The following is a 24,802-nucleotide window of genomic DNA, read 5'->3' as shown; positions in this document are numbered from 1 at the left end:
TCCAAAAGGACAATGGTATTAAGAGAAGAAAGAAGCAATGGTCACAGAGGCAACTGAGAGAAAGTCCCCACAGGCCCACCTCAGATGGGGCCAGGACTCAATTGCTGACTCACTGAAAGGCTGCTCTGATCATAGAATGTGCGTAAGGAACGACCTCATCAGACCCTTCACTTCCACCCAGGAGTCCAAACCTCGCGGTGTCTCAAAATAGCCTGAATTGCCATGTTGGCAATTGAACCAGGGAGGGAGGACTTTGGTCCCAAAGCTTGTTGGCATTAGCATTAGAGAGAGAGGAAATTAATAAATGACCTGTTCCTTTCTGCACAGAGCTTGGAGACACAACAGAACATTAGAACAACAACTCAGACGTGAATTGTGGTATTAGCTTTACTGATAACTCCAGCTTTATTTGTAGCTGGAAGAAGGGGAAGTTGAATTAAATGGATTTATTATTTTCAGCAGACCTCTTTGCTTAGCTGGGGACTGTGATATGTTTGTTAACTAGATGCCAGGAAGATGTGTGCCTGCATGCATGCCTCTGTGTGTGTGTGTGTGTGTGTGTGTGTGTGTGTGTGTGTGTACATGTACATGAAATATATGTCGTGGAATATGAAGCAGTCGCATGAAATAGACTCAAGAATAAAGGATGAAATCCTTTACTGTTCATCTCTTACATGGTGCCAGGGTAAAAGGATGTTTTTCTCTCTACATAAATGAAGGGAGAGGACTTCTCTTGGCAGGGGTTACTGCAAACTTTCTCCTAAGCCAAATGAGATCAACTGCACAGATGAGTAAGGAAGAATGGGTAACGTGGTCACCCCATTGGGCACTGGCCTACTGTCCTGGGAGACTGACATAATGATATTAGTTTTAGTTTATAAATGGGTCCTGTGTTGTTTCATAATTATGCAAGGGTATAGGAAAGAAAGGAGTCGTTCTCCTTCACTTCTCTGTACAAGGAACAGGTACCAGGTCTTTTCATACTCTGTCAACATACCAGGAAGGCTGAAGAAGCAGTGGTGGCCAGTGATAATAGAACCATCACTTATAGATCTTACTATGTTCCTGGCAACTCCATGAAGCATGTTGCCTACTTGATCTCATTAATCCTCATAAGGATCGGATAGGCAGGAGGCACCACCATTCTCCTATTACAAATGAGGTGACAGAGCTTAGAGAAGTTAATTAAGTCAGCAAAGGTCCACTTTGGGTGGAGTCAGAACTAAATCTTGGTCCTTCCAATTCAAAACCCTTGTTTTTTAATGTCAGGCCTAACAGATTTTTCTCTACTACTAAGTTTCTAAAAATCAGGGGTTTTTCCCCCAGAACTATCTACACAATTGTTGAGCAGAGAATCTTTAGTAAATCAAGTATTTACTAAACAACTCCTATGTGCTAGACATTGTTCAGATGCTAGGGATAAAGCTGTGAACATAAAAGACAAAAATCCCTCATAGAGGATAAATTCTAGAGAGGGAAGACCAACAGTAAACAAGTAGACAAATTATCTCCTATCTCTGATGGCAGTGAGTGCCTTAGAGAAAAATAAAGCAGGAATATTGGAGGAGTCCAGCGTTGCAATCTTTCTGTGGCTTTTCATGTATGATCTCACTTGAGGAGGTAAGGATTGAGCAAAGATCTCAAAGAGGTGAGAGGCAGCCATGTGGATTTTGGGTGAAGAGCGTTATAGGCAGATGAGAAAATGCAGAAATGAATGCCAGGGCCTGTGAGTCCAGATTGCTGGGAGCAAGAAGCCAGTGGGTAAAGATGCAGTGGTACTATTATGTTAACTGGGGTGGAAAGTCTCTTTGACATTGGTAAGTAAAGATATTGATGACTCTGAAAATCAACCCATTTTTTTTTTTTTAATTTTTAGAGAGAGAGCATGTGCATACATGCATCATGGAGGGGGCCTGGGGAGGAGCAGAGCGATATATATAGAGAATCTTAAGCAGGCTCCATGCCCAGCATGGAGCCCTATACAAGGCTCAATCTCACGACCCTGAGATCACGACCTGAGTCAAAATCAAGAGGTGGACGCTTAACTGGCTGAGCCACCCAGGCGCCCTGAAAATCAACCCGTCTTTAGATTACTCATCCTGGATTGCTCTTGTGGATGCATCCTTTTTTCTATAACTGGGATTATTTCTGGAGCACCCAGGCACATACCAAAAAGTCCTCTCTTGTGTTGTTTTAGACATGCTTTCAGGTTGTTGAAGAACAAATATCTGAACATTTTCTAAACATTATCTCAGAAGAGTTTACCCTTCAAAGCATATATTTGATAACAGAGCAGCTGTTCAGAGGGTGATCTAAGTCTGAGAGCACCAGTAAATGTCTGGGAGCCAGCAAACCTGAGGCATAGCATGGCTAATGGTTTGTCCAATACCTTGACTTGTTTATTTGTTAACCCGAAGTAATTGAATCGAGATTGTATTCTTCTGTAATATCTTTGCCTTGCCATTTGCGGTATCTGGTACATAGTTACTACCTACTCACTGATGAATTAAATGAAAGCAATAGTGCCCTTTCCTCAGACTTCTACAGAGTAGGTGCCGCCAAAACTGTTGGGCTTAAAGGCAGGGTTTTATCTAGTGCTTGGCTGTTCTTAGATGGGAAATAACTGACAGCAAGGACAGACAATATATCAGTTGTAAAGATTTCATTTGCTTTTCCATATAGATCATAACCTGTGGCAAGAAAATACTCTTTTAGGTTAATTACTAGCACCTCTTTTAGTTGTAATAAGAACCAAGTTTTGAGTCATTCTTTAGGCACACAGTTCCCAGAAAGAGAACTGCCTTAAAAACAGATGAGGAGTTTAAAAGAATATAATTCTCATTTTGTGGTATGGCCCCTTTTCAAATAAGGAAACCAAAGCTGTCTGTTTTGATTATCTGTGGAACATAACTCATAGTCAAAAACAATATCCAGTAGAGGTCTTTCAAGCAATGTTCTAGCCTTTTAAAAATATTTCTAGAATGCCATTTTAAAAGATGCTTATAGCCATTACTTCTTTGTATTAGCCTTGTGTGTGTGCATTTGTAATTAAAAATTCTTCAGGGGCACCTGGGTGGCTCAGTCAGTTGAGCATCTGCCTTCGGCTCAGGTCATGATCCCAGGGTCCTGGAATCGAGTCCTGCATCAGGCTCCTTGCTCAGCGGGGAGCCTGCTTCTCCCTCTCCCTCTGCCGGCCACTCCCCCTGCTTGTGCTCCCTCTCTGTCAAATAAATTTAAAAAAGATCTTTAAAAGAAAATGCTTCATTATGGAAAAGTTAAGACATGTGCAAAGATAAAGAATGTACAGTGATCCACCATGTAGCCATCCCCCAACTGCAACAATCACCAATTTGGTTCCCTCTAAACCCCTACCAACTTACCCCTCCCATAGTATTTCTGAAGCAAATCCCCAACAGATGTAGTTTCATCCATGTACATTTTGGTATGTATCTCTGAAAGATCCCCTTTAAAGAACACAACCACTTTTACCCCTAAAAGTAAGAAGAATCCCTAATGTTACAAAATACCCAGTCTCTTTTCAAAAGTCTAATCAGCTCATGTATATTATAAATGTTTTTAATTTGTTACAGTATGTTTGAAACAGGATATAAAGAAATTCCAACCATTATAATTAAATAATATCTTTTAAGTCTGTATAAGAGTTTCTCTTCCAACACTTCTTTTCCCCTTTAAATTTATTTATTGAGGGAACTAGATCATTTTTTCTTGTCTTAGTTCTCACTTTTATAACAAAATACCCTATATTGGGTGGCTTAAACAATAAACATTTATTTCTCACAGTTCTGGAGGCTGGAATGTCCAAGATCAGGGTGCCAACAGATTTGGTATCTGGTAAGGGTCCTCTTCCTGGCTTGCAGACAGCAGTCACCTTGTGTTCTCACATGTCAGAGACAGGTAGGAGTAGCTCTGGTTCTTCTTCTCTTAAGAGCACTAATCTCATCATTGCAGTTATACTCTCAATACCTCATCTAAACCTAATTATCCCCAAAAGGTCCCATCTCCAAATACCATTACATTGAGGGTTAGGTCTTCAGCATATGAAATTTTTGGATACAAACATTCAGTCCATAGCAGTCCTATGCTGTTTCTCCAAAGTCTGGATTTTCCTGATTTTATCCTATTAATGCAGGTAAACATGATCCTCTGTCCTATATTTCTTGCAGGTTAGTAAATAGCTCTAGATGCTTAGTTTCAGGTGTGAGTATTTTGACAATTATTTTGTAAGTTGTGGTATGTTCTACCAAGTGGAAGTATATCATATTTGGTTGTCTTTTTTGGTGATATTACCAGTCTTTGACAATCAGTGTCTAGATGCATTAATTTATAAGGAATTGTAAAATGGTGACAGTTTTGTCATTTTTCTCAGTTATAAAAGAAAAACATTTCCTCGCTTGGCATAGAGCTATTCAGTGGAATGGTTCATATAGGAAATGAATGTTCTTTTTTCCTTAGTTTTGCAGTTTTCAAAATAATGAGGTGGTTATCTAGCATCTTCCAACATTAAGTAAATACATTTTTTAAAGTTTTAAGCATTATGATGAGCTCATTGAAGCAAACGTATTTTTAGGTATTTCAGTCCTTTGCAGTTATTATTCTTACTAATACAAAATGTTCCATCTTTAAGTTCACTTCTGAGTTATTTTTGACAGGACTTTCCTTACTATCTTCTTTGACAGGACGTTCCAGGTTCATTTTCTACATTTTTCCCCCTGTCCTGGATTGAGCTATTTCTTCAAGCAGCACTGGGATCAATATTTAGAATGGTCTTTGGAGATCACAAACCTGGGTTCTACTTTTATTGCTATTGAATTAGTACTGTGACTAGACTTGTTAGTAGACAGAGCTAGAATTAAAGCACATTGTTAGTTCATACTTCCAGTTCAAATTCAAGGCAGAATTCTTAACTGTAGGGTCCAACATCCTGTATCCTTTCTCATGTTGAGAAACCTGAGCTGCCAATCCTTACACCAGAGTCTCTTCTGTCATCTTGACTTTCTTAATCTTACTTTCTAGTAGATTCTTCGATAATTAGACATTAGGACAATATTTCTTCAGTTTGTTCATACTGAAAGCAGTTCTCCTGTGCCCTTTATATTCGAAAGTCAGTTTGGTTAGATATAAAATATTTGGTTCACTCTTTCTGTCTTAGTATCTTAAATATGTTATTCCACTGTCTTCTGACATAGCATATTATCTGAATATATGATGATAGTAAGGGTTTTTTTCCTTTGTAAGGAACTTGGGTTTTTTTTGCATGATGACCAAAGGATCTTTTTTTTCTTTTTTCTTATTTTTTAACTATAGTAGTTTTACTAGAATATGTCTCAGAGTTGATTATTGGCATGCCATTTTAACATGTAGCTTCAAATATTTTTATTTATTTCAAAAAAATATTCCTGAATCACATTTTAAAATATGTGTTCTGTTCCATTGCTTTGGTTATCTTTTGTAGGGGCTTTTATAACACACCTGTGGGAATGTCTTATATTCTATATTTGTAACTTTCTCTTTACTTTCTTCACTTCTCTTTGATTTTAAGTTTTTTCTTTCATTTTATCTTCTATTTCTATCAATAAATGATACATTGTTCTTGGTAACTCTTGTGAGTTTCCAGTTCAGACTTCATGTGTGAAATATTTTAAATTTCATGGTTCTTTACTAAATTCTACCACCTCATTTCTGAGTTTTTCTACTTTGAACTGTGTTTATTATAGCCTCTGTCATTTTATTAATTTCTTCTAGCTTGTCTTAAAATGTTAGCCAACAGTTTTCATCTGTTTATAGGCCTGTTTCTGGCATGTTCTCATTGGTCTGTAGACCCATTATTTTATCCCTGGTTTCTTTTTTCGTTTAATAACTACTAAACATAGGACTTAATCACAATCTCCTTTCAGTTCCTTCTTTCTCACTCTCCTTCCATCTCTCTCTTTTTTTTCTTACTTTCATTCTTTCTTTGTTAATCGAGGCATAATTTATTCAATAAAACAAGTTCAATGAGTAACTACCATTCAAACATGATACAAAACAGCTCTGTTGTCTCAATCTGTTTACCCCACACCTCTCTGAAGAGACAATCATTATTTTGGTTTCTATCAACATGGATTCATTTTGTATATACTTGGAGTTCATGTAAATGGAATCATATAGCATGCATAATTTTGAGTATGATGTTAGCTATAGGCTTTTCACAGATGTCATTTATCTAATTGTGTGAGTTTACTTCTATTCCTATCTTACAAAGGTTTTTTCCTTTTTTTATAATAATGAATTCGTGTTGAATTTTTTCAAATTTTTTTCTTCATTTATTGAAATAATCATATGGCTTTTCTTCTTTACTCCACTCATGTGACAGGTTACACTGATTGCTTTTCAGATGTTAAAACAACTTTGTATTGGCATAAACTCCAGTTGTATATGACGTAATATCCATTTTTAAAATTGCTGCCTTCAATTTGTTAATATTTTATGAAGGATTTTCTACTTATGTTCACAAGGGATATTGGTCTATAAACCTTTCTATTTTTCTTTCATATGTTTTTATTTTTTGGTATCAACATTAGAGTAATGCCAGCCTCATAAAATGAGTTGAGAATGTGCTCTCACTCTGTGTTTTCTGCAAGAGTTAGTGTTAAATTGGCATTATGTCTCCATTAAATGTTCGTAAATGCACCTGGGAAACAATGTGGACTACAAGTATTTGCAAAGGGATATTTCTGATTACAAGTTTATAAAAAATTAATTTTTTATTTATTGAAATAAGTTTCAGTTATTGAAATAACTGAAAGTACTTTCAATTTTTTTAATACATCTTGGCGTAAAATTGTTGATAATGTCTCATATTATACTTTTAAGGCCTGTATGATCTATCATGATAACCCTACTTTCATCTACGGTATTGGGTAATTTGTATTTTCTCTTTTTTTCTTTATCAGCTATGGTAGGTGGTTATCAACTTTATTAAACTTTTCAGTAAGCCAGTTTATGATCTTGCTAATTTTCTGTAAGGTTTGTTTTCCATTTCTTTGTTTTGTGTTCTTTGTATTATTTCCATTCTTCTGTTAGTCAAGTTCAATTTGCTCCTCTTTAGTTTCTTGAGTTAGATGCCTATATTATTCATTTTACACCTTTATTTTTTTAATTATAGGTATTTTAAAGTTCCAAATATCTAAGCACTGCTTTATCTGCTCCCACATATTTTGATATTTTATGTTTTTGCTTTTAGTCTGTTTGAAGCTTTACTGCTCTAGAGCTTTCTCTTTTGTTGCTTGTGCACAGTGATAAAAAAGAAAAAAACAAAAATGACCTCATACAGCCTGCACATTTGGTTAGTACTAACACTTCATATATTCAGACTGCTCCCAGCCTTTTCAGAACTTACTGCAGATCTTTTCTCCTCTTGCATGCGTTAGAGTGTATAAAACCCCGTCCAGTTTCAGCTGCGCTTCTCAGATATCCCTTACACAATTTTCAGGAGGGCCTGTTTGTGATTCAGGGGTTCTTCTGTTTTTAGGGAAGCCCCCTGTTGCTTTCCTTTGCCTCCTCCTATGCACACAATATTACTACTTGGGTTTTGTGTTGTCAATGATTTGTCTCCTCTGTTTGCATTTTGAGGTGTGTGGTGATACTGGACACAGTGTTTTTGCAGATATTTTTCTATTAGCTTTGGTTTTTTTTTTTTTTTTAAGATTTTATTTATTTATTTGAGAGAGAGAGAGCACAAGAGGGGGGAGCGGGAGAGGGAGAAGCAGACTCCCTGCTGAGCAGGGAGCCCGATGCGGGACTCGATCCCGGGACTCCAGGATCATGACCTGAGCCAAAGGCAGTCGCTTAACCAACTGAGCCACCCAGGCGCCCAGCTTTGGTTTTTAATATCTCAGTTGTTCTCTCTGTTTTTATGTGGGGATTCAGAGAGATTTCAAAACAATTCTGCTGGAGCTATCTTTTCAGAACTCTGGGGCTACCTTGATTGTGTTGCCGAGCAGTATATGTGTACTATTTCATGTTTGTAGTAAAAGAAGTGTAGGGCTGATCTTTTCCAGAGAGGTCTACTTAGGAATCCTGATTACAGGGTCTTGATTATTTGGTGATCTGGAGTTGTCTCTTACTATGATGGCTGCATTTTCTTTGTGTTAGAACTGCAGTTCTTTTCACTACTGGCTCCTAGTGTGTCAAGGTCATTTCAAGAGTCTCACAGAACAGCCAATAGTGAGGAAGGTCCCCGATAAAATGCCTGCCCCCTTTTGTGTTCCTGTGTTGCTGTTTGGTGGATGGGACCCTCCTGGATTCTGACTTAGGGAAAAAAAAAGGATAATTCAGAAAGAATGGAACCTATCCCTTCCACCCCTCCATGTAAATGGGTATCTTTCATTAGCTGAATGCCACCGAATACCGGACAGGATTATATAACCAAAAATGCCTCTGGCATACAAGGTACCTTGATAACTTTTAGAAATTATTGCCTATCATTTATTTGGTTATCTTTGAAAAGTGCTTATGCTTTATTCTAGGGAGTGGGGTGGTTGAATACAGTTGGGACAGCATTCGTGATCCTCAGATAATTCTTCACTCTATGTGTCATACTTAGGAGACACATTCTTTCCCCATGGCCATTTCCAAAGAAATGGCTACATGCATAGCTCATCATCATTGAGAATCGTGCTGTTCAGCAGTTTCACACATTGTCTTCGGTTCAATTGTAGGATACTTGTATGTCTCACAAATTCACTAAGTTTTGCACAGAGAGCATTTTTTAGTGAAAAATGCTTGCTTCTTATAAAGTTAATACATATATTGCTATTTTAGTTTATAACATGCAAGTACTTTTCATTGAATCTTTATGATAACCTTGAAAAGCAGACATATTCTCCACTTTATAGATGAAGAAACTGAAAACCTCAAAACTGGAACTCAAAAGTCACTGCCTTCTTAAAGCTCTGTAGGCAATTTATGACAAAGCCAAGGGGAAATTATTCAATAATTAGAATAATTACTACCAGTATCAGAAACCTCTATGCATGCCAATAATTCAAAAATGTCTGCAGGGAACAAGGTCACATGAATGATTTTTAATAAATCAGCCTCAACTGAATTATTTACAGTTTAGAGAAAATTTTTAGTAAGTATATATTCATATTTCATAATATAGAATACACAGTATATGTAATGGAAAATAATATGCAATACAATATAAATTTGTTTTGTGTTGAAGCATTTAACAAACACTTTGGAAGTTAGTTTTTTGGAATTCAATTGTTTATGATTCTGAGTCCTATATTCTCTCCTTTAAACCATGCTGTCTCATGATAGAACTTTCAAAATGTTGTAAGTGGCTAAAGAGATGAACCAATTATTACAATTTAGATATGTCTGCCCAAACAAACTGGCTTGGTCTGTAATGATCAATTTATGAAGCATAAATACCAGGAAATGATGGAAAAGAATGAATGGGTAGTCAAGGATTTGAGACCTGATTTCTGCCATACAGGTCATAAATTGTCTTTAGGCTTATAAGGAGAATGACCGGTTTTCTCAGGAGGTAAGTATGTGTATGCTTTATCTGTTTTAATAAAATATGACCTAGACATGTCTTAGACAATTCATGCTCCCTGACATCTACTCTCCTGGCAGTCCTCACCCCATCAACACTTTCTGTGGATGAATTTTGATGTCCTTACAATAGCTCAGGGCAGCCAGATTCTCACATACCATATCCACTTAACAGCCTGACTCTCTCTCAGGATTGACTGACTTTACTGTGTCATTTTTCCTACTAGGCTAACTAGGGAGAAATACATAATTCCCGGGAGCTACACATTTGGTCAAATACGTGCTGTCATCTCTCCCCAGAATCTAAAAACTGGTGTCCCTGGGAACCTTACTGCTTAGAGACTACCGTGAGGCGAGTTTAAAAACAGAACAGACTAGCCCAATGGTCATAGTCAGGGTGGCTGTGAATTCTTTATTTGGTGTGTGATGCTCAGTCTCCTTTACCTTCTGAGCATGTTCACCCTACATATCTCATTTTATTAATGCTCATCTCTATGAGATATTTTTCGTATATTTTTCAGGATAAGGATTTGAAATCAGCTATATGACAAACTGAATACATACACAGATGTGTGTTAATGTACGTATGTGTGAACACATATTTTTAATCAAACAATGCAATATGGCAAAATCAAGTTGCCTTAGAAATTTTTATTTCAGAGTCAATCAAACTTGAGCTTTGTGTAGCAGCAAAAGTGCTGGCCCCCTGCCAGGGTGGGAAAAAAAGGGAGGGGGGGGCAAAGGTTATTGGAATGTCACTCCTTTTTGCAGCAACTCTGGCCATATGCTGACTAGCAGCCCAGGTGTCCTCACTATGACATTACCAGTTTAATTGGCCTAGGTCCTTTTCAGGGCATTTTTTATGGGAATGGAAGACTTTTGTTGAGTCATAAAGCTACCATTTACCAGTTGTATGTTCTTTGTCAACTAGGTCTTCTGAAACTCTCCTGAGCTTCATGTAGTTGTAGTATGAAGCAGCACCTTCTAAAGACTGACACTATCAGTCTACTGTCACAGGGCTGGCTGCCATATTGGTATCCACTCAATGATATTGCCATGATCTGATGAGAGACTTTGTCACCATGTCCTGGGACTCGCTTTTTTCTTTTCTTCTCAGCAATGTAGGAAACCAAACTGTATGTAAGCAATATAAAATACATAGAGAATACGTAGTAGTTTGGGGACAAATGGCTAATATTTCATTTCTTTAGAGTGTAGAAAAAAATGATAGACCTGCTACTTACAATATGTCCCAACTTGACTCAGATTTATTTCTGAAATATGTCAGGCACTTAGTGATTAACTTTGAAGACGGAATTGGACCAAGGATAGTTATCAGTATAGGGAGGATTCTTATCAGCTGCTACTGTCTGTATCCAAAACTCTAACATGGAACCATAAACAACTACTGTTGACGCTTGAAGAGTTTGAGTCTTCTTAGTAATAATAACTGTGTATAAATGAAATCACCGTTTGGATGGAGAAAGAATATCCCATATTGGAAAGTAATCATAGCTTTTATGCTCGTGTGTGTGCGCTTTGACAGCTTTTTGGAGACTACAGCCTATTTCTTCATGAAACCAAAAATTGGAGAGAAGGAGGTGTCCCCAAATGTTTTCTTCAGTATCTGGCATGAATTCAGCTCTGACTTTAAAGATTTTTGGAAGAAAGAGAACAAACTCATTCTACAAGAAAGGTAGGTTTTTTTCATTTGCACAATGGCATTTTAAAATTGGTATTTTATTAGGTGTGACACCACTGGGGTTGCCAACTTTTATAGCCTGAATGAAAAATTAGATGGCCCTCAACCTGGGATATCAAGTCTAACAGGGTGCTGAGAACTGACAAAATGTGGAGTTTGAATAAGAAGGGTTGGCAGAGATGCTATGATGCTACAGAGAATAGCTGGGAAAATGGTTTGCCAGGACCACCGTCTGGTAAAACAACTGTGACGAGGAAACCGCAAAAAAAAGCAGAGCATGTAAGTTGAGTGGAACAACCCTGCTGAGCTGATAAACCTACTCACCTCAAAAGGCCAATAGCAAAGACTATATAAAGGTAAGATAAATCACTTGTGTTTTGTCTTGTTTTTGCTCAATTCATGAGATATTGTCCAAATTTCACCATTTGTATTAAAGTTACTGGCTGATGTCACCAAGAAACCGATGATCAATATTTTTTAAAAGATCTTTCAGGATTCTTGTAGAATTACACCACATTTCCTAAAGTAAATCTTTTTCGGGAATGAAGGGAAATTTTTTCTCTTAAGTATATGAAATAAAGTCTTTGTCACTGATTATGAAATTCCATAGAGGCATATTAAATATTAATTCAGGAGGAAAGCTAGCCCTCCCAGGACAGGAGCCCCAAATAGCTGAGTCTACTGGGAGAATGAAAACGAAACACAGTCAGCACTATAAACCAAATGCTAAAACTGAACCAATTAGTATACTTTCCAACATCCTTGCACTAACAATGACTTTGCTTTAGATCTTTAGAACACTTGCCTCCTAAGGGACTTTGTCATACCACAAAATTCCACAGTTTCTGCTTATTGTCTTCCTTACATACAAAACCATGATTATCCACCTAGTTTTCATTTGTAACTAGATTCTGATAGGACACATCCTTAAATCAGTTGAAATTAATTGCTGGCTTTTTTTGAGCACATAGACTGTGCTATGAGTGCTAACTCATACAATTAATTAGTTAGATTCCATGGTGTTTTCAAAGAAAAAACTTTATACCTCAGTGAATAGTAGATGGAAAAAGAGAGTGGTCTGAACAGAAGGGAAAATACTTTAAATATCCACTCTAAAGACAATGAGAGTATTCTACTCCAAAGTGCATCATTATGGGTTAACCTAAAAGATGCAATTTTAGTCAAAAGTCTATGCAGGTGAGATAGGAGAGATAATTACTGAAATACAAGCACACTTACATTGTCATTCATGTCCTTCAAACTTAACTATATATTACCTTTTAAAAAATTTTTTTACCAAGCAAGGACTGTCAGTTTGGAAAATTGTAAAGAGGAACCTTTTTTTGACTTCAGCACATTACCTACAACGTCCCTTTATGTCCCTCACTGGTCCCTCTCCACGGGCCTTTTTCATCTCTAATCTCAACTTATTCCCCTGGAAAAGGGCCGATAACTCAGTCACACAAATGTACAAATCTGACAGATAACTATTTCTTTTTCTTCTAAGATATTCATTCATTCATTCATTCATTCATTCATTCATTTAATTGAGAGAGAGAGCAGGGGGAAAAGCAGAGGGAGAAGGATAAGCAGACTCCACACTGAGCCCAGAGCCTGACACGGGGCTTGATCTCACCACCCTGAGATCATGACCTGAGCCGAAATCAAGAGTCAGATGCTCAACCGACTCAAGCCATCCAGGTTCCCTTGACAGATGGGTATTTCACCACGTACAGCTTGGTGGCAGGGGCTAGAGTCCTAAATGAGAGTGGAAGTGAGAAGAGATAGGCGTGAACAAGACAGAACTGCTGGCGCTGTAGTTTTGGAGTAACTGTTCTGATAGCACATCAGGGAAGTACGTAAATCACAGCAGAAGGCTGGCGTGTTCCTGTGGTGGTTCCTTGGGAAGTCCTGGGACAAGAAGGTGGGTGGACGCTTTTCTCGTAGTTTTCCTTTACTCTGTACATGTGTACATGAGCTGGTGAGATGTCATCACAAGGGAGCTGTTGAGACTGACTAATTCAGTTGCACAGCTCCCCAATGAGACTCAGTCTCATCCAGCCTGTGCTCCATGAGTAGAGTTGTGTCTCTAGGTAACACTTTGATACCAAGCCACTATTCCATGATATTTTATGTGTTTAACATGACCAAAACTAGCTTTTCTTCACTGGGTATCTCATAAAATCAACCAGATGCTTCTTTTATACTTCATCCTGTGCTTGTCATGTTCTAGGACTATACTGTGGCTTTTTTGACTCAACCCTTGGTGATTCTGCTTTTTGACGCAACCTTTGGTGACTTTGCTCACCCCTTGGTGGCGGTGTTGTGAATTGGCAGATTACAAGTACCCTTCACTGCAGACTTCTCATCGTTCAGTATCATTTGCTTTTAACAAAGGGCTAACTAAGGAGGACTGTGTGGCAGGTGAGCCTGTGCTTCTCTGCCCTTTAACTTCTGAAATTTGTTACACCTCCTGGCAGATAGGCTGCTCTGATAAGCAAGACCATGGGTCTGACTCATTTGTAGAAAAACTTTGTCCCTTTCCTTAGTGTAGGGCCGGTGACACCATTTCCAGGAAACAGTGCAAAATGAAAATGTGGGGCCCCTTGTTAAAAAATTATTAAACAATTTCAAGGCAGCAAGTACAGAGCCCTTCCAAAAGTGCACAAACCACACCCATAAGGCAGCCTTGCCCTAGTGTAAGCTTTGAATCATATTTTCTGTAGGTAAATGGAAGGGTATTTAGGAATGCTTCGTATCCTCAGACATTGATAGGAAGCGGGATGTGGTCAGTTAAATGTGTTCAACTTCTGGTACAATCTGTGATGATCTGAGTAGAACTTCACATAGCACTACAGATACCTAAAATGGGTATCTGCATCCCCAACCTGATTGTTCCTTTCTCTGTACCCTGTATTTATTATCTGCGTATTTTGTTTAGTCAGTTTTATACTATGATGATGCCTAATAATGTGTCTGTTTTTATTTTATACCATAACTATTTTGATATTTGCATTTTAGTCTTTATTTCCCAGTGAGATGTTTTGCGTGTTCGTTTCTGATGTAGCTCTCACTGTCACTAAGCCACAGTGCCTTTTCATCCTTCTGGTCTCCATAAATATTTGCTGATTTGACTTGTTACATCACTGCATTTCTCCCAGACATGGGAATAAGAACTTAGCTTATGAAGTAATGAACATGCTTTCCTACATAGCTTAAGCTTATCATTGTAAGGAATAATAATAAAAAAAAATTCCAAATACCTTAAGCAAAAAGAAAGACATTGTTTAGACAGTCAAAGCACAGAAGGGCAGGGATGGAACTTGCATGTGGATTGTCTGAATACAAAAATTCTAACTGCAGTCTGTGGGGGTTAGTCAGGTGCGTCCATGCTGTCTCTCACTATCTGTCTTTCTAAATGTCCTCCTTTCCCCTCCACTTTCTCCTCCTTCCTCTTCTTCTCCCCCTCTCTCTTTCTCTCACTCTATTCTCATGCTCTCACTCTCTCCCCCTCTCATCTCCCTACCACCACTCTCCTCTGTGGTTTTGTCTAGTTTCCAAGTCAGGCTATTCCTTTAAGGGTGGACCCATGGCCATTGGTCACAGCCATGGCTCCCATTCTCACAACCCAGTAGGAGAGAGCACTCTCCACCATCTAGAAACATTCCGAGGAAGAACTCTGGATGAGTTGTGCCCAGTTCTGGATCAGGCACTGTGGCCAGAGGTGTGGGGTACCATAGTTAGTTCAGCAGTTCACAAACCCAGTTGTGCAGCCAGAGAGGAGGGCTGCCATAATTGACAGTCCCCTTCATAGCAGTCACTGGAATTAGGGAAGAACAGTTTCCAACAAAAGTAAATAATAATATTACTACCCCAAATTTATTAAGCCTTTACCTGCGTAATTAGCAGAATGTCTTAGCATGGTAGAAAAAACCTGAATGGTGGTTTCATGATGTTCCTTGGTCTAATTTGGAATTCACAGATTGACTATCTTTAAGGTTGCAAATCCTGTAAAAGTATTTCTTATCCCATCGTTTCTATTTGGTTCTGATTATAGAGTCGTGGTAACTTTGTGTTTTCTGGCTTTGTCCTGATGAGTCCTATGATTGAGTACATATATTTCTTGAATTGGTGGATTCCTACACATCCGTGAAAGGAATTAAAAAGGTCTGCTCTCTTTCTAACTGATGTGGTTTGGAAAACATGAGGATTTTTGAGTTAGCTCTTCCACTTACCAGCCTAGTCATAGAAAGTCAGTTTCCTAAACTGCAAAGTGGAGATAGTAATACCTCTCTTGCAGCGTTATTGTGTAGACTAAATGAGATAATATAGAGTATATAACAGTGTCTACATGCCAAATGCTCAATGGCTCTTCCTCCATCATTTAATATAAATGATATCCTGACCATGGCTACCTACAAATGTAACAATATATCGATAAGGCATGTTAAGCATCTTAACATATTCAGTGGATACAAGGCATTTCTATGACTCAGTTACTTTGTGGGTAGGTAAAATGTCTTGATTATGAAGCCAAGGGCAAACTTTTGTTTGAGAATGTTCACATGGTCCATCCGTCTATTATTTACATCATGATATACAAAGGAATTCCCATTTTAATGCTTTTAGACAACTGACCCATTGGTTTTGTCATGAGTCAGAAAAAGTGTTTTTTCATGTACTTGCAACTAGGCACACACAATTGTTAATAAGAAATCCTTCTCAAAAAAGAAATCTAGACTTGTTATCACTGAGCAAACCCAAAACATATGAAAAATCGTTTAAAAAAATGAGCTTGGCTATATCCAGAAGATGGGGGCATAAACCAACATTTACTCTGCCAAACATCTCCCCAAAGGGCTCGCAGAGCACCAGTGTTAATAGGTCGGGAAGTGGGCAGTCCTCAGCTCTTTTATTTTCAGGAAGACAGTAGGAGCATCAGTATCACCTAGCCACCAATGAACCCTATGGAGCTTGGACAATAAGAGCTATATTAATTAGAGGAAAGAAGTATGGATTGATTGGGAATACATGTGCTTTTTGACCCTGGTGGGCTTGTGGTCCTGGGAGAAGACGGGGGGCCCAAAACAACTCCACTTCTCACTTTTGCTCTGTTATAAGCAGACTTCAGTTTTTCAGCAGTCTTCGGCTGTATAATTATGTGAGGTTATTTGTAACTATTCTCACCTTCCATATGGAGCTTTTATTATGCACAGGAGACATTCAAGTCCATTTGGTGAAGGTTCTGTCTTCGTTGAGCTAACAGCCTGGCCCAAGTATGGTGTTATATGCAATGGGAGAGCCCTGGGGCAGGAGTGAAGGATTAATTCTGTCCAGAGGACCTTTGACAAGGAGATTGGAGTTGGAGTAGGATTTTCGCAGGCGGTCCAGGGAGGTAAGGGCATTCTAGGCAAGATGATGTGGCCCTGGCAACCCCGTAGTGTGCAGTGTGGCCTATTGGAATTTTATTTTTAGTTGACTTAAGACATTTTAATTTAATAAATCAGTTGTGACATTAGTAAGGGTTATGTTTAAAGTGTTGTCTAACTTAATTTACTGGTTTATTTTATTTTGAGACAGGTAGTCTTTGATGACCCAGGAGAAAGGATAACTACTCCTCTAATTGCGCAAGCATGTGGCAATCAGGTCTAGTTTCTGCCCAGCTGAAATCTGCAATTAGGGGAAAAGGATTTGAATGCTTGGCTTTAGAAGATTATGCATTAAATTGGAAAGCACATCATGCCATGTTAACATTCCTGTTTCCATAATTTATATTTGAGTGAGCTGTATGTTCAGATTTAAGTAGGACGTTATTAGGGTAGAAGGAAGCGACCATTTTCAAAGGGATTGAAAATAAATCTAAAGAATGGAGATAAAGAAGGAAGTTTTATTGTTATGTAATAATGTATTTGTTGGATACCTAGATGAACTTGCCTCTTGGACTGCATTGTTGCATTGCAGCATTAAATGAATTTAGCCAACCATTTATCCCTTTAATTGAGGCATCAATGTCTAGAGAAACAACACATAAAGAAATTCTCTTCCTACTTCTGACTTTCTATAGCAGAAGCTTTGGCACAACAAATGACAATGGAATTGTGGTGAATGGAACCTGAGAATGTGTAGGGAATGTGATCTACATTCACTAAAGGAGTAATTAATATGCATTAAGACATAATAGATAATTCATTTATTTATTAATTCATTCAAAATTACTTATGTCCTACTGTTGTGCTGGCCATATTTTCGGGCCATATGGTTCTTACCCTTTAGTGAGAGAAGTAGACAATAAAAAAATAAACACAGTTTTAAATTATAGGTTGAAATTAGTACTGTGAGGAAAATAGTGAACCATTTTTGCCAAGCAAAAAACAGAAGAGTTTCACTTAGAAAGCGTGGTCAGAGGAGGCCTTTCTGAAGAAGCAGTATTTATGCTGACACTTAAAGAATTTGAAGGAGCAACTATGTTAAGGGGCAACATGTATGTGAGTCTGCCAAGCAGAGATGTAGGAAGTTCAAGACAACATGACAGAAAAGATGGGGTGCACTCTAAGAAAGATGAAGGTGTTGAGATGAATATGATGAAATAGACAGGGGCCTGATCATTCAGGCTCTTGTAGATCATGGTAAGAGATTGACTTCTTTGCGCATGCAATTGAAAAATCATCAAAGGGATTTTTAAAAAGGGAATGACTTGATGTGATTCATGTAATGAAAAGATTGTTGACTCAAATGGGTAGGAGATTGGACAATGGTATTGAGAAACAATTTAGGAAGTTAGTATAGTGGCCCAGGTGAAAGATGTGATGCTGTGGACCAGGGGGAAGGTGACAGAGATGAGAGGAAGTGGGGGTGTTGAATATATACTTTGGAGGTATACCTATACAAACTTGCTATTCGCAGGTTGCAGCCTGTACCGGTTGTAGAGGGTCAGAAAATTCTACATCTCACCTCAGATATTGACAAGCTCCTGTTAACCAGGATGTTAGAGATCAAGAATGCAAACTTTCCCTTTCTCTCCTAAAATGATGTACAAAGGCAAGGTTGGGGAAAGCTGTGAATCCTTGGCTATCAGGAAATTCATTTTCCAGAACTTAGTTCTCCAAGAATGATGTAAAATCATAAGGTGAACATTAGATGGGAAAGATCTTTGCATTTCTTCTTGATCTTGCCATGTTCCAAGACATGTTTTTTAAATCTTGGAAAATCCTTTCTCAAAAGCCTCATGTTCAAAAATGGAAGAAACTGACCCTCAGGGTTTCTGGTTCCAACTCCCCATCAGAGAATCAGGACCGAGAGCCAAGAAAGTAGCTTGTCCAAAGACATTTTTTGCTTTGAAAAGGATTTAAACATTGTGGTACCTTCCAGTAGATTTGTAGAGGCTTGTAAAGTTATCTGAGCAGTTACTAGTTTCTCTTAAGCATTTGCTAAAAATGTTTTTTGTCTTAGCATGTTTGTATATGTCTTAGCAAAGTTTGTATAAAACTATTTTGGATCAAAATAAACTTCATGGAATAGATATTTTAAATTACCTATTAAAAAAACATCACATAGCTTATATGGGCTGAAATACAAGCTGTTCCTTTACAAGCAAGATGGTATTTTGAAGGGGTCACTTTAAGTTTCGTTAGGATATTCTCAAACAACGTGATGATTATAATCTGCTAGAGGAGGAGGTCTAGATCTGTTAGATTTGAATAATGTCAAATTAACCAATTCTTAGGTTTGTGTAGGCTTCTGCTAGAACCTGGATTTTTTTTTTTTTTAAAGATTTATTTATTTATTTGAGAGAACAAGAATGAGAGAGAGAGAGAGTACATGAGAGGGGGGAGGGTCAGAGGGAGAAGCAGGCTCCTCGCTGAGCAGGGAGCCCGATGCGGGACTCGATCCCGGGACTCCGGGATCATGACCTGAGCCGAAGGCAGTCGCTCAACCAACTGAGCCACCCAGGCGCCCCTAGAACCTGGATTTTTAAGATAGTGAAAAATTTAAGAAGTCAGACGCTCCCCAGAGTTCATTCCCACTGTGATATTCTCCATGCTGATTCTGACCTCTTCAAGCAAAGGAATTCCACCTGCTCGGCCTCAGGATTCCACTCTCAGACACCACCCCTATTCCCATTAGTGGGAGTGAATCTTTAGAGAAATGAGAAATGCTTCTTAAAAGTTTGGGATTCTAAAGTAAATAATGGATAATCAGAACCTAGTCATGAGAAGTAAAGATGGAAGAGATCGTCTCTACAACAGATTTGAAACTGATGGCAAAGTTTAGACCAAGACATGTCGGGAGTTATTATATTTGACAAATAACAATTAACTTACTTGGTTTTGCTGCTGAAGTCTGGTTAAGATTTAGAAGCAACTGTGATAAGGCATCAAACTCAATTTTAAAAGGAATCATTTGTGAAAGCATGTGCTGAGTGTGTATGTATGTGTACTGGAGGGGGACGGGGTATGTGTGGAGGGAACCAAGAATGGCGATCAGTACTGAAGAAATTTAAGAATATGTATTTTAATATAGGACATACAGAAGAAATTAGGTAATATTCTTGTGTCTTTGTGGGGAGGAAATGGAGAATGGTCTTAAGAAAGTAAGCAGAATGGCCAATAAACATCTGAAAAGATGCTCCGCATGATGAGCCATCATGGAAATGTAAATCAAAACCACAAAGAGACATGCACACTAGGATGGCTGTAGAGAAAAAAAACAGGTAATATAACAAGTGTTGGAGGAGATGAGGAGAACTCGTGAAACTGTCACACTGCTGGTGGTAATATGGAATAGTGCAACCACTTTGGAAAACAGTTAGGCATCTCCTCCCAAGGTTAAACCTAGAGTTACTATGGGACCCAGGAACTCCTTCCTAGCTTTATACTGAAGCGAAAGTAAAAGCGTGCACCCACACAAACACTTGTACACATGTGGTCATGGCAGCACTATTCATAATATCCAAAAGATGGAAACAACCCAAATGTCCATCAGCTGAGTGGATAGTAAAAGTGAATATTACAATGGGATATTATTTGGCAGTAAAAAGAAATGAAGCACTGATATACGCTGTACTGTGGATGAACCTTGAAAATATTATGCTAAGTGAAAGAAGACAGTCACAAAAGGCTATATATTTTATGATTTGATTTATATGAAATGTCCAGAATTGGTAAATATATAGGATCTGAAAGTAGATTAGCTGTGTCTGGGGTTGAGGGGAGAGAGGTATGGGGAGGGATGGTTAGTGAAGTTTCTTTTGGGGGGTATGAAATGTTCTACAAAACCCTGTGAATATACTAAAAGAAACATTGAATTGTCCACTTTAAATGGGCAAATTTTATAGTATGTTAATGATATCTCAATAAAGCTTTTTTTTTTTTTTTAAGTAAGGAGATTTCTCACATCAGAGTTCTAAGCATAAACGCAGACCACAGTTGGACACGCTGACCGCCTGTGATGATCTGTTTAGATGGCTGATGGTTTTGAAGTCCTACATTGGTTCTTGTGTCTTCCTTCTTGGCACACTCTCAGGCTTTCCCCTGTGCCCTTAGAGTTTCATATGTACTCATGAAAAGCAAATCTATTAACTACTCACATGAATATTAGCTAGATCAAAAGTTGAGAAATAAATCTGCTGGCAGGGCGCCTGGGTGGCTCAGTCGGTTAAGCATCTGCCTTCGGCTCAGGTCATGATCTCAGGGTCCTGGGATCAAGCCCCACATTAGGATCCTTGCTCAGTGGGGAGCCTGCTTCTTTCTCTTCCTCTTCCTGCTGCTCCCCCTGCTTGTGCTCTCTTTCTCTCTGTCAATAAATAAATAAAATCTTAAAAAAAAAATGCCCCACTCTTAAAAAAAAAAAAATCTGCTGGCAAAAACTGTAAAAAAAGAAATTGCATAGCTCATTCCAAAATCAAAAAGTCCCCATCAAACATGAAAAAGTGCTCAACATCGCTCAGCATCAGGAAATCCAAATCAAAACCTCAATGAGATACCACCTCACACCAGTCAGAATGGCTAAAATTAACAAGTCAGGAAACGACAGATATTGGCAGGGATGCAGAGAAAGGGGAACCCTCCTACACTGTTGGTGGGAATGCAAGCTGGTGCAGCCACTCTGAAAAACAGTATGGAGGTTTCTCTAAAAGTTGAAAATAGAGCTACCCTACGACCCAGCAAATTGCACTACTGGGTATTTACCCCAAAGATACAAATGTAGTGATCCGAAAGGGTACGTGCACCCCGATGTTTATAGCAATGTCCACAATAGCCAAACTATGGAAAGAGCCAAGATGTCCATCGACAGATGAACGGATAAAGAAGTTGTGGTATATATACAATGGAATATTATGCAGCCATCAAAAGGAATGAAATCTTGCCATTTGCAATGACATGGATGGAACTGGAGGGTATTATGCTGAGCAAAATAAGTCAATCAGAGAAAGACATGTATTATATGACCTCACAGATATGAGGAACTCTTAATCTCAGGAAACAAACTGAGGGTTGCTGGAGTGGTGGGGGGTGGGAGGGATGGGGTGGCTAGGTGATGGACATTGGGGAGGGTATGTACTATGGTGAGCACTGTGAATTGTGTAAGACTGTTGAATCACAGACCTGTACCTCTGAAACAAATAATACATTGTAAGTTAAAATAAAGAAGAAGATAGTAGGAAGGGTAAAATGAAGGGGGGGAGTCGGAGGGGGAGACGAACCATGAGAAACTGTGGACTCTGAGAAACAAACTGAGGGTTCTAGAGGGGAGGGGAGTGGGAGGATGGGTTAGCCTGGTGATGGGTATTAAAGAGGGTACGTATTGAATGGAGCACTGGGTGTTATACGCAAACAATGAATCATGGAACACTACATCAAAAACTAATGATGTAATGAATGGTGATTAATATAACATAATAAAATTTTTTTTAAAAGTCCCTGTCAATTTAGATGATTAGTAATTTATAATAGCTTGACTCTATAGTGATGAAATTAGCCAGTGCTTTCTCTGTGTAAACCCATTTCAGGAAATCACAAGTCATGTTAAAAATACACACAACATAATAGATATGTGTCTATGTATTTTGAAATTATTCATCTATTGCAAATAAACATTTTTTTTTTCAAATCTTATCTCCATAGGAGGAGATTGTCAGTTTTTTTAACCTGTATTTCTGATGAAGAAGTGATAATAGTGGATATAATAAACTGTTAAAATAAAATAAAAGGGAAAGAAATTTGTCTGCGTTTGCTATAGGGTAAAGCCTCAAATCTTTCACTTCTGTCTAGTTAACCCTTCATCTTCTCACTGTAATGTCTCCAGCCTTTCCCTGGCCTTTTTGGGTGCTCATTCAGGACCCCACTCCACAGGCCTTCTGGCCAACGTGCTGCTCAGGGTTTTTGCTTCTGCTTGTCATAAACAGTTGGGCTTAGCAGTTTCAGCCAATGGGCAGCTGCTAGGTCATGAGTGGAATTTTGAGCCCGTGGAAAGAAGACACTTTTTTGAGACAGACAATGATAGGAACAGACCCTTTATGTGGTGCACCCTAGCCAGTGGGCACTCAGTGAAGACTAACCATGTTGATACCGAAGAACTAACAATGTGGTCTTGGAGATTGGCATTTCCAATCAATTCAAGTGTCTATCAGTTGAACAACCATCATGGCAAATCGATACCACATAAGCTTGGGTTCTTTGGTTTATATAGAAAGTTATTGTTTACAGTTTGTTCCTCCTCAAAAGAACCTTCAAGTCAGTGTCATCATCATCATCATTTAAGTTATTATATATACATAATATTTTATGCATATTATAATTTCATATCCAATTCAAATTCTAATGCTCTTAGAGTTTTAGGAGCTATGATTTTGCAATTTTTAAGACTAATAATGTTGCAGAACCAAAAAAATGAAAATTGCATCATATAATTCCTAAAATGGTAAAATTTTTGCAATTTAGGTTTTCTAATTATAATATTATCAATATATAGCTACACGGAGGTTTGTCCGCTCACTCCTTTTGAATGTTTTGTTACGTGAAACCTATGAGCATTTATTCTATTTTATTTTATTTTATTATTTTATTTCATTCCATTTGGATTTATTTTGCTTTTGTCTCCTGAGTAAGAACTATAATAAAATACTTAGGATCCTTGATGCCTTGGATGTCTTTCTAAGTTTGAAAACTTTATTTAATCAACTTCATCTGTCATTTTATCTTGTTGAATAATGTTAAACATTCTCTAAATAATCCATCGGCTTTGTCTCCATCCTCTCCCACGCAGCCCTGGCCATGTTCCACCTCCAGTTGATTATCAAGGTTGCCCCTTCCTTTAGGAATAACCTTTAGACTGGCACCCATGTGTCACACTCTATATCTAGATGAAAGAAAGTGTTCCTGCCCAACATGCCTCCACAGCTCATTGATCTCTCTCTGGAGAAAGGCTGGTATGTGTCCTTACAGATTCCTTCTTTGAAAGATTTAAAACTTGATGCTGAGCTATATAAAGTCCTGTTTGGATAGCTGTGCCTTACAGAATGAGGGTCATGCCACTTCTGCATTTACAGAAAGAGCACACAGTCCTCTCCTACCATGAGCTGCACCCCTCCCCCCCCCCATTGCATTGTGTAGAATTAGCTGATGGTTGCACTTGGCAAAGTGAAAACTCAGGCTCAGAGGAGAATCAGAGTATCCAGGGCACAGTCAGGAAGTAGGCCTACCCTGTCCTTTGGAGACTTAGGCAGATTCAAGCTTGCTGGCTTTTTATAAGGAAATCGTAATTTTCAGAAAGTAGCAGTCTCAATGAGGACAGAATTCAGAGTGTGTTGGTGGAGGCCATAGCTGTTTCATTGCAAGCAGAGTGGACACAGTCAGGAGGTCACTACCATCTCTTCCTGGGCTTCCCAATGTTGTTCTGCCTTGGGGTGCTTCTGGAGAGGAGATGGGAGATGAGGTGATGGGAGAATGCCCTGGAGGGAAAGGTGGCAGTCACATTAGAGAGTGCCTGATCCCCCAAGTTCCATTAACCCAAAGATGACTGACCCTCATCTCCACCAAATTAGGAGAACTGGGGCAGTAGAAGTGTTCTTGACTTAGTATTCCATCAGGGTGATCTTGTGTCGTAGTCATGTGTAGCAGAACCCAATAATAAGAAATAAGTGTGGCTTTTTTATTTTTTATATTTTTAAAAATATCTTTAAAATTTTTTTTAAAGATTCACTTATCTTAGATATCTATCTATCTATCTATCTATCTATCTATGGGAGAGAGAAAGAGGGCAAACATGTCAGGGAGGGGCAGAGGGAGAGAAGCAGACTCCCTGCTGAGTGCAGAGCCTGACCCCGGGCTCTATCTCATGACCCGAGCTGAAAACCAAGAGTTGGATGCCTAACTGACTGAGCCACCCAGGCGCCCCCAGCTATTTTATTTTTTTAATAAACAGAATAATCTATAGTCATATTAATGAATTAGTACTTTTTACCATATATTTAAGCCTTATTAATATTTCTCTATTGTTTTATAATATGGGCATCTCAGGTCAGCTGCATTTACC

At 38.5% G+C, this 24,802-nt stretch overlaps 1 protein-coding gene across 1 annotated transcript in view; it reads left to right on the top strand.

The window, feature by feature from the left end:
• Positions 1–24,802, top strand: part of FMN2 (formin 2) — a 372,324-nt gene that overhangs the window by 328,715 nt on the left and 18,807 nt on the right. Inside the window, exon 16 of the mRNA XM_036076720.2 lies at positions 11,114–11,263. Within this exon, the coding sequence (XP_035932613.2) occupies positions 11,114–11,263 (150 nt within the window). The remainder of the gene's footprint in view (positions 1–11,113; positions 11,264–24,802) is intronic.

The sequence above is a fragment of the Halichoerus grypus genome, chromosome 7 (assembly GCF_964656455.1).
Source record: "Halichoerus grypus chromosome 7, mHalGry1.hap1.1, whole genome shotgun sequence".
Classification (NCBI taxonomy): Eukaryota; Metazoa; Chordata; class Mammalia; order Carnivora; family Phocidae; genus Halichoerus; species Halichoerus grypus.
This window is presented reverse-complemented; position numbering and strand designations above follow the sequence as displayed.